Raw genomic sequence first — 10,492 nt, 5'->3', positions numbered from 1 at the left:
GTTCACAGAAATAAATCCAACCTCCCTATCTTCTGCACATTAGTCAACCTGACTCATACACGGCAGATATGATATCATGTTAACAGGTGATGGAGAAGTTTCAGCCACAAGTTACTGAGAGGGATTGTAAAGCCACAGGGATCACAGAGAAATCATTAAAGATTTAGTAAGATGACCCGGAAATAGAGGTTAATTTTTTTATTGCTGTTTTATATGCTTCTAAAGTTCAGATGTATAATTACACATTTAACTTCAACAAAGTGACTGTCAGGAGTACCTCATGTGTTCAGATATAATAGGCTGTAATAAACGAGTTCCCCCTCAAACTATTAAAATGTAAAAAAAATGCAAAACTATGCTAACACGTTGTCCTCATAGTTTAACATTTGATAGCCTCGATTATGAATTTGACTTTTATAACTTATATTTTAATTTAGGGCATGTAAATCATCCCTAAACCAATATTCATCTTGGTTGTTTTAAGGCTACTCTAACATGTAGGACAGGGGGTTTAAACACATATCACAGGTTATGCAGTGCAAACTGGAGGTTTTGCATTTTACAGACAGGATGCTGTTCCAGCGTCACAGGAGATATATCACAATAATTCTCCCCAAAATTGAAATAAAATGGAATTAAACCAAATTAATCCGGGCTTCATGGATTGAGGTATGGAGCTCGACAGCAGATTTATTTTCCCTGCAATATTTCTCCCACCCATATAAACCTGACTAATCTCATAATTCACAGCAGCTGTAATTCTCAATCAGTGCAAAACGCAAGGAGAAAAAAAGTTCATGGAACGTGGATTACAAATCTTTCATAAATGTGTGCAATAAACACAGACAGAAATAGAAAATTACAATTTTTATTTTATAAGATTTCATTTCATACACGTTCACAATGTACAACTACATAATTCTTTGCAGAAAGGAAGACAAATCTGAGAGATTTCTACAGACTGATTTTTATTGTATACAAACAGTGACATATGCTCCCAAAAAGAAACAAATGCTAGCAGAGCGCTGACAGACATTTGCCCTTTTCACATATTTCAGTTTGCTTTGAAATCATGTTTCTGAAGATCTGAACTACAGTTAGATTCGATTTCACACTTACAAATCAAGAAAATTCAGACAATGATGGCGGCAACGTCATCAGACTTGTTTTTTTAAACTGTAGTGATAATAAGTGAGGTAACACTGAGCCCCTATATGATACACGGTTCTTCAATGCAGCCAGTGAGTGTAAAAGTTGCACAATTTGAAACATGTTGGCTGAAGGGTTTTTAGTGTATACCTCTCTGTGACCAGCGACTGCCAGTAACCTCCAGCAACCACACAAGGAATACACATTTCAGTGACCAATCACCAAAATGATTGGGCCTTTATCAACAGATTTCACAGCAACTTCTTGCTACCTGGTTGGAGAATACGAACATTTTTGTACTGTAGCTAAAAAAAGTCACATAAAGGCCACTTAATGTAGTTAAAATTGCTTTTCATTATGTCGAGTTCTAATATCACAATTTCATAATGATCTGTTTTGACTGAAACTAATCAAAATCCTTGGTGACAAGTTCTTTTGTAGAGTAAGGCCTTGTGTGTGTGAATAACTTTTATCATCCACAGCAAACCACTCGCAGTCTTTTGGTGATCACCCCCTCAGCTTTATTTGAACAAGGAGTTGAAGGCTCGTCCAATGATGAGTCTGCGAACTTCACTTGTCCCGGCACCAATTTCATACAGCTTTGCGTCACGCAGAAATCGCCCCAGTGGGTAGTCATTGATGTAGCCATTGCCACCTGACAAAGGACATAAAGATGTTAGTGCAAAGTTACCGAGTAGTAACAGAGCTGAAGGGTGGCCATCTGTTAATCAACAAAAACCATGTTGGAATATCAGATATCTATGTCTCCAAAACAAAATGAATGAAAAAGTGACTTCATATAGGCACCTCAGCAAATAAATTCTATAGATCTACGTCAGCTCCAGCAGCCAGTGACTGTCAGAGCAGAACGGATTAAAACAAGTCAGACTGTTGTTGCGGTTTATTAGGAAAGAATCAGTGTAATGGATAAGGGGTTATCACATCAACTAATTAGTAAGAGGTTTTTACACATGAACTCCACAAATTGTCGGGCGAACTAAGCTGGTAACAGATCACAGTGCTGCCCTCTCACAACAGGAAAAATATGTGTTTCAGGCACATTCTCAGTACTAGAAATCCTCCAGCTGGTTTAACAGGGTCTGCAAATAATTTGCAAGAAGTCAGACATGTGACCTACACTCGACTCTTTTTCAAGTAAACTAACAAGGTTACACTCATTTAATGAATAATCTGACTGCTACAGACATCTTTGTTTTGTGCAGTTTTGCTGGGTGAAGCCGAGAAAAGCTCAGCTATAGTCTACGTGTGAAACTGGCTTTAGGGGAAATCCCTCATTTTACTATGAACTTTCTTTCTGTTAACTAGACCTTCCTAACAGCTGTGTGTTGGTTGCAACCTGAAATATGTTGTTTGTACATTGTACATTGATTAAATCATGACAATTTCCTCAGTTTAAGAATCTACTCTCATTTCATTTCAGCTCTGGTTCTTGGCACTCACCCAAACATTGAATCCCATCCAAAGCAACCTGAGTGGCATTCTCAGCACAATACAGGATCACTCCAGCACAATCCTGCAAACACACAAAGCATCACAGTCACTGAGTTAGACAAGAAAGTCTCTACGGAAAGAAAAAAAACAAGTAACTGGATGCAGACTTGAAAATGAGAACCTTTAGGATCCAACAAAAGATTATATATTACAACATTTTCTATAAAATTCTTATTTAATGCTTAAAAGGGGCCATTATACAGGATATGAATTTAGGAAACTTCTTGGCTAAAGTGACTGACTGAGTGCTGCAGAAGCAGACGTGATTACAAATCTTCTCACCTTTGCGCTGAAGTGTCCTCTGTCACAAGCACGTGCAACACTGTACAAATACTGCCGACAGGCGCTCAGCCTGGTGTACATGTCAGCCATCTTCCCTTGCATCAGCTGTCAAACAGATGAACATCAGGTCAGTCTGACTTGAGTAAACGTGAATTAAACAAATCATTAAACACAATGGTCGTCAAAATATTTGAATTTTTATTCTCTGAGGAAAGTGAAAAATGAAGGCAAAACCTGAAAGTGTCCGATCTTCTGTCCGAAAGCCTCTCTGACATGCAGATAGGGAATAGCAGCATCCAGAACCGCCTGCATGATGCTGAAACACAATATGAGGATGTCACATTAAATGAAATGTGTCACATCTCTAAGGTTATAGGACAACATTCAAAAAATATATGTTAAACATGTTTAACTAAATTTAAATTACAGGACAGTCTGGCCAATGAACTACCAGAACTTTTCTGTAATTGTACATGTTTATCATGTAGTTTCATTGGTCTGGGCCACTTAAGATTAAGGTGAGCTGTATGTGGCCCATGATATAAAAGGAGTTCCTGCATTAGCCAATCAAATACTGCAAATCAAATGAACTTAAATTAACCACTATACAGAGACGTGAGATTTCAGCTTTGAAACGGCACAAAATATCACTTCATCAAAGTCAGCATGGGCAAACACCTAATGTGCATGGAGTCGTTACGGCAACACGGGCAAAAGTCCGGTGACGTCATGTGTGCGACATGAACACCACAACAAAGGAGGGCGTTGAGGCAGCGGTATATACCTGCTGCTCGGTGTATAGCTTTTCGTCCAACTCGCGGGCCACAGTGTTGCGTTTTGTGCAGCCATTTTCTTTCTTACTGGGCTTTAAAAACGGCCGCATCACGTGATGCCACTGACTAGCCAATCGGTGGCATGCAGTCAGTTGAAGTCACATTTTTGGATCGCCTCAGATCACTTGGAATCTCAGCCAAGTGGGTACTAAAAAGGTGGCTAGTACCAGGTGCTACCACTTAATGGAAAACCCTAAAAACCAAGTGGAGCTGAGCCAACCTGAGCAGGTAATAGTGGAAAATGGCTGTGTCAGTCCAGGCTCAGCATGCTAATGAACAACACATAAACCAACTTCTCGCACACCAAGTCCAGTAACTTTCAAAGCTGAAGCACACACTCACAGAATCACTGGATACAGCATTTATGTACTAAAATACTTGGTCATTTCTAATTAAATCAACATGTATATGTGATTAGATATAACTTGACATCAGTGTAAACCAACCAGCCAACCTCTTCTGGTGAACCTTACCCAATAGGTCCAGATGCAAGCACCAGTCGCTCCAGATCTAAGCCGCTCATCATCACATACACGCCTTTGTTTAATGGACCCAGGATGTTCTCCGCTATAAAAGACAGGAGAAACGAAAACAAAATAAATTCCACGCTGATAAAAGACAATCAGTTTGCATTAGGATGACATAAAGTAACAATGCATAGTGAGGCACACCTGGGATTTTGCAGTCTTCAAAGATGAGCTCACAGGTGCTTGAGCCTCTCATGCCGAGTTTGTCGAGCTTCTGTGCGGTCGAGAATCCCGGTGTTCCCTACACAAAGCGTATATATAAATGCACAAATAAAGACACTTGTTTATTATTAGTACACCTTCTTTTACTGAATTTACCTTTTCGACAATGAAAGCTGTGATGCCTTTTTGATAGGCCTCGGGATCCGTTTTGGCATACACAATAAGCACATCGGCATCCGGGCCATTCGTGATCCAGAACTTGTTTCCATTCAGAACGTAATAGTCTCCTGTGAAAAGATTATGTTCATATAGTAGTTACTTTGTAATATAACAATTTCAGGGCACTGCATTTTCCAACAACTTAAAAATTCTCTCTGGGCTTTGTCAAAATACTGACAATCACCCACAGCTTGAAAGGCAGTACTTACAAAGCATGAATGCTGCCTCCAAACCTCATGGCTTACACCTGATGGCAATGATTCTTTCACCAAGTGGCGCATGTGTGGAAGCACTAGAGAGCTGTGCAGCTGGTAATTTTGAGGATTTGACATTTGATATTGTCATAAAAAAAATTAAAAAAAAACAAAAGGCACTGATACTATTTTGGTTCTCTTAGGCCTGCCAGTAAATACTATCTGTCACTTCACATCTTTTTGCTGTTAAGGCATCACATTTTCCTGCTGGAATTCATGTTTGTATATATTTGCATTTGTTTTCACCGGCCTTGGGCAGTATAGGTGCTTGGCATTTTGGTCTTGTTGATGCCTTTGGCTTATGCCAAGCTCTTCATGGACAGTCCTAAAACTTTTATGCACACAACCTCTAATATTTCTATTTATGTTGAAGTTTGAAGTGGAAAAACTGCTCGTCATTCAGCCAAATATACACAATAGACTGTATATAAAAGATGGACATGGCATTTGAGTTTGAAAAGTGAAGTGCCTCAAACCTGCATTATTTCAAATGGCAAGCAGACAGCGACTTTGACTGTACAGAGGCCCATTGGAGTACAGTGCTTCGGCTCCCTTGATCCATGACTTCATTAACAATGTTTTATAATGAGTTTATGTTCTTAGTTTGTAGTGTCAAGTCTTAATGAATAAAATACGATACATTTTACAAATAATCTTCCCCATTTGTGTCCAGAAGGAAGATAACACAGGGTATGCTTTAGGATGAGGGTTAGTGTGCATGTTTCCCTCAGGGTCTTGATCAGATCCACCACTGCCTCATCACTTCACCAATGAGTGACCTCATGGTAGCTATGTTGATCTTTTATATACAGTCTATGTATAAAAAAAAAAAAAAAAAAAAAAAAAAAAAAAAACACTGCCTGCATCCACTGCAAGGAGACAAACCTATCAAAGACATGTGAGAACTTTGCTTCACAGCAGTGAAAATTTTCTCCCCATCCCCGAATGTCGCACCAGGCAGCAAAAGTAATTCATCCATGTTCTTCACCACAGCTTGAACCCACCCCAGCAGTCCCTGAGCAAGCAGTGGGGTGCAATCTGTACAGGTTATCACTCCATCAGGAGGCTGAATCAGTGAAACTGAACAACACATTCACCTATTGCCAATTTAGAATCAGCAGCTAAACTAACAAGCACTGTGGCAGGAAGTACCAGGTAGAAATCTGATGCAGGTACAAAACTGTCTTCCTGTGAGCTGATGGTGCTAACAAGGCTGCGAAAACAGCAGCTCAAATAGTTCTATTCATAACTTGTTTATGACATACGCAAAAAAAAAAAGCTTTTAACTTCAATACTTACATAATACAGTCTATAACCTCACAAACTCCATTTTAAAAAAGCCCAACTTTTTGTTGCTGCTGTCACATCTTATTAACTATCAAAATAATGTTTTCAGATAAACAACACAGTCAAATTTTATGCCTCTATAAGCAGCTCATACTCACAATCTGGCCATGCAGCACACACATGACACCTTGCTGAGTCTGACTCATTTGTACATTTTCAGTGTGGTAAATGCCAATAGCATTTCTGTCAAACCCTGAGCTAATAAAGCCCTGAAAACTCTCTCCCCCCCCCCATCAAGAGAGTGTCCAACACATATCTATTAACATACCATGATAATAGCTTTCAGAAGATGTTCTTATGTAATAATGCATTCAGATATTAATGATTTTGAGGTGAACAAAATAATAGAATAATTAATCCTTCTTCTTGTAAAGTCCTTGATATTAATAGCACTCAATAAACACACAAATAAAGCTACGTGACACTGGCAAAGCGGACCAAGAGTACAAAAAACAAACACAAAACAAACACACAGATCTGTAAGACCAAGAAAGCTAATAGCAGATCTTATTTATGTGCTCCACATACTGGATGTATGATTAAGCTGAACATTTATCATTACCACAGAGAAGTGAGTCACAGTTTGGGCGTCTTACCTTCTTTCTTTGCTCTGAGTTTCATTGACACAACATCAGAGCCAGCATTGGGCTCACTCATTGCCAGGGCTCCAACATGTTCTCCTGTCAGTAACTGGCAAAGGAAATAACACGATTAATGAAATAAGTAAACAAGCTCATTACGTTCAATGTTTTTCGATAATATTTAAACATGAATTGTTTGATCCTGACCTTCGTCATATACTTCTCCTTCTGCTTTTCATTGGCGTGGCGTACCAGCTGGTTAACGCAAAGGTTAGAGTGGGCGCCATAACTGAGACCGACGGCTGCTGACACTCGTGACAGCTCCTCCATCACAATTATATGATCTAGATAGCCCAATCCTGTGCCTCCACATTCCACTGAAAGGGATATACAGTGTGAGCTGAGTGTAAACTCGCCTAATAACAGCTAAAAAAAAAAAAAATAGAAACCTTTATGCCTTGATATGAACCATAAAATATGTGTTAGACATAACTGTAACTGTATGAACTGCCTGCTACATAAAAATCACAGCTGTCACACCTGGAGCAGTGACGCCAAGAAGTCCCATCGTCCCCATTTCTATCCAAAAATCCTGTTTAAGAGGGAAAGCAGAAAGTTAGTAGAAACAATACACTGGAGGTACAGTTGAACATGCATATCTACTAGAGCTCAACCAATAGTAACAGCCGATATTAGCTATATATACATATATTGGTGTCATGCAGCTGTGGTCAGATGTTTACATACAGTCATCATGGGCATGAACGTCACGACAAATTTGGTCTTTTAATGATTTCTTTGAACTGTTCTCTTTCCAGGAATGCTTGTACAGCATCTTTAGAGACTTAAAAAATACAAGTGGTTGTTTTCCTGTGGCAGCACAAAGAGGATTTGTTTGATTCTCCACTCATTGGCTTGACCAATGCTCAGAAATGACTTGTAAGTAATTGCAGATTCGTCAGTTCACACAGTTGCATGCAGGTAGAAGTAAATTGGATGTGTCACAACTTTGCCAAGTTCTGGAAGAAGACCCAAACTGTCACCCAAGATGAGAGGAAACTAGTTAGGAGGTTCAGGAACAACCCAGAAACCACCAAAGCTCAAGCCTGAACTGGAATCCCCTGAAAAGAAGCCCCTGCTCCAAACCAAGTTTTAGCAGTGGTTTATGTATATATTTGAGCCTATACATGTACTTTTGAGCCTGTGTGGATTAGAGAAAATCCAAAATAAATTCAAACTTGTGAGCCAAATTCTTGTTTTTTAAAGTTATTAAAGATGTATGCTTTACAATCGCTCCACCCTAGAAAAAGAACAGCTTAAAGAAATCGTTGAAAGTACAGTAAGCTTTTGACAACCACATTTTCCGATATGATTAGATATAAAAGTGCTTTTTTAAATGGTAAATGGCCTGTATTTATATAGCGCTTTACTAGTCCCTAAGGACCCCAAAGCGCTTTACACATCCTGTCATCCACCCATTCACGCACACATTCACACACTGGTGATGGCAGCTACATTGTAGCCACAGCCACCCTGGGGCGCACTGACAGAGGCGAGGCTGCCGGACACTGGCGCCACCGGGCCCTCTGACCACCACCAGTAGGCAACGGGTGAAGTGTCTTGCCCAAGGACACAACGACCAAGACTGTCCAAGCCGGGGCTCGAACCGGCAACCTTCCGATTACAAGGCGAACTCCCAACTCTTGAGCCACGATCGCCCCGTGCTCAAAAAGCAATGCCGATTCCTTTAGAAAAGCCAGCTGAGCTCACTGGATTGCTTACGATACTCAGAAGTGGTGGTGCAGGATACAGCAAGTAAGGAATGTCAACAGATGTATCAACAATGTGTTGTTTTCTTTTACCACCTAGAAGTACTGTCCCCAAGTTCCATTACTACTTGGTACATCAGCTACAACTTTCTGAATTTTGTCACTTGTGCATTTCAACTCACCCGCATTCCTGGGAACTCGTTCTTCTTATCGATCTCGTCGGCATGAGGTGCAAGTTTTTCTACAAAGAATTTGCGAACTGTTTGCCTCAGCTGTGGAAAGGACGTAAAACAATTACTTAGCAAAAAACCATACCTGTAATGACTGTGCTGGGAGGATGAAGATCATAAAGTGACGGCTTGAGAAAGCTTTTCACCTGCCTGGAGATGGAGGTAAGTGTGTTGTTTGATTTACAGGTGGACGTGTTGTTTGCCCAATCATACTGAAATGTTTTAACTGGCATTGCATGTATATTTGACTTTATAAAAGGTCTGGGATCTGAGACAACTCCTTCCATCCAATCAAATCCTGTATATGAACCCCACCCACCCCCTGCTCTCCTTGCAGCCTCGGGTCCAGTCTCCTTCACTTTGCGCAAAAATATACCCGGCCTGCAGTCACCTTTGATTTGATTTAATATCGACTGTAAACCAATGTCGGCATCAGTCACTCCATTACTACCATTTATTACCACAACCTACTTTGTAAAGTCATACGTGGAAATTTAATAAAATTGTTTAATAATGTAACTAGTAAAATTAGTTAAATAGACCATTTTCTAATTAGATAAATGTAATTAGATAAATTAATCGAGTATTAGTCGGTAGCTTTTGATTTTTTTCATTTAATTTGTAGCTGTTAGCTAACTTATGTCATCACGTAATGGGGGACGGTGTCCTCGCAAAACTGTCTTCTTTTATTGCCCTTAAAATTCACAAAACTATACAACACACTAAAAATGTTGGTCTCTGAGAGTATGTGATTGTTTTAATGCCTGCGGTTGACACGCACAGACACAAGTGTGCACTTTGTTTTGCTAGCATTAGCTAGCTAGTGTGGCTAACCTGTATCTGCTCCTCTGTGAGTCCGTTCACTACGTCGTCTATGGGGATGGCAGCTCCGGCACAGCCTCTTCTTGTCACCGCAGGGATGAATAACCTGGAGCCGAGGCGAAGTGCATTTCTGACAGCAAACATGGTGCTGCTTGCAAAATAACAAGGATGAAGGTTAGACCACGGATGAACGTCTGAGGTCTCCTGCCTGGCTGTCTTGTAGCAGATAAAAGGGAAGAGGTCTCACTCCGCCAATATTTCCTAGTCCTACAAAAGTAGTCCACGCTGTCGTTCTTCTTACCTGAAGGGTCGCGCAGGCACAGGAGTGCGCTTAAGTACCCCGCCGCCCCCTGAACCGGTGAAAAATAAAACCACATCATATCTTCCACTTCGTCTTCTTCTAGTGCGATACTGCAAATTTTGGTATCGATCAGATATCCAGTAAATACAGGACCATCGATAACGATACCTATAACTTACAAACTGTAGGGGAGGAAACTCACAATTTCTGAAATGAATCATCATTAATTTGCAAATTTAATGGCCACTAAATCACTGTGATATTTCCTTTTAACAATAATTAGTTAACACAAAAACGCATCTTTCAGCTTTTCATTTATTGTTTCCAGCATAGTATTGTGATATTTTGCACGGCAATATTGCATTTAGATACGGGCTGTACAACAGCTTTGTGTTAATGTACAATCCTTATGTTTTATCTGTGTGTCTGTGTGTCTGTGTGTGGGGGGGGGGCGCCAAACCACTGGCTACGTTGCGTTTGGCGTTTCGATGGTTTTTGCATCTT

At 40.1% G+C, this 10,492-nt stretch overlaps 1 protein-coding gene across 1 annotated transcript; it reads right to left on the bottom strand.

The window, feature by feature from the left end:
• Nucleotides 1-852: 852 nt before the first annotated feature.
• On the bottom strand, nucleotides 853-9,993 carry ivd (isovaleryl-CoA dehydrogenase). Its single transcript, XM_004540520.4, has 12 exons — nucleotides 9,700-9,993; nucleotides 8,818-8,907; nucleotides 7,407-7,458; nucleotides 7,074-7,243; nucleotides 6,882-6,975; nucleotides 4,622-4,752; nucleotides 4,448-4,544; nucleotides 4,250-4,343; nucleotides 3,178-3,259; nucleotides 2,944-3,048; nucleotides 2,611-2,683; nucleotides 853-1,804 (listed from the first exon to the last, which is right to left on the bottom strand). Exons 1-12 carry the CDS (start codon nucleotides 9,829-9,831, stop codon nucleotides 1,671-1,673), a joined length of 1,254 nt encoding a protein of 417 aa, XP_004540577.1. The 5' UTR covers nucleotides 9,832-9,993; the 3' UTR covers nucleotides 853-1,670.
• Between the last annotated feature and the right edge of the window lie 499 nt (nucleotides 9,994-10,492).

Source organism: Maylandia zebra, linkage group LG19 (genome assembly GCF_041146795.1).
Source record: "Maylandia zebra isolate NMK-2024a linkage group LG19, Mzebra_GT3a, whole genome shotgun sequence".
Taxonomy (NCBI): domain Eukaryota; kingdom Metazoa; phylum Chordata; class Actinopteri; order Cichliformes; family Cichlidae; genus Maylandia; species Maylandia zebra.
This window is presented reverse-complemented; position numbering and strand designations above follow the sequence as displayed.

What these genes read in the sequence shown, in the direction of transcription:
- ivd (XM_004540520.4), bottom strand. Translation starts at nt 9,831, where the DNA reads ATGTTTGCTGTCAGAAATGCACTTCGCCTCGGCTCCAGGTTATTCATC. An exon ending in AGGAGAAGTATATGACGAAG is followed by an intron (nt 6,976 to 7,073) that starts GTCAGGATCAAA and finishes TTCCTTTGCCAG; the next exon opens with TTACTGACAGGAGAACATGT. An exon ending in CTTGCATCTGGACCTATTGG is followed by an intron (nt 3,260 to 4,249) that starts GTAAGGTTCACC and finishes ATTGTGTTTCAG; the next exon opens with CATCATGCAGGCGGTTCTGG.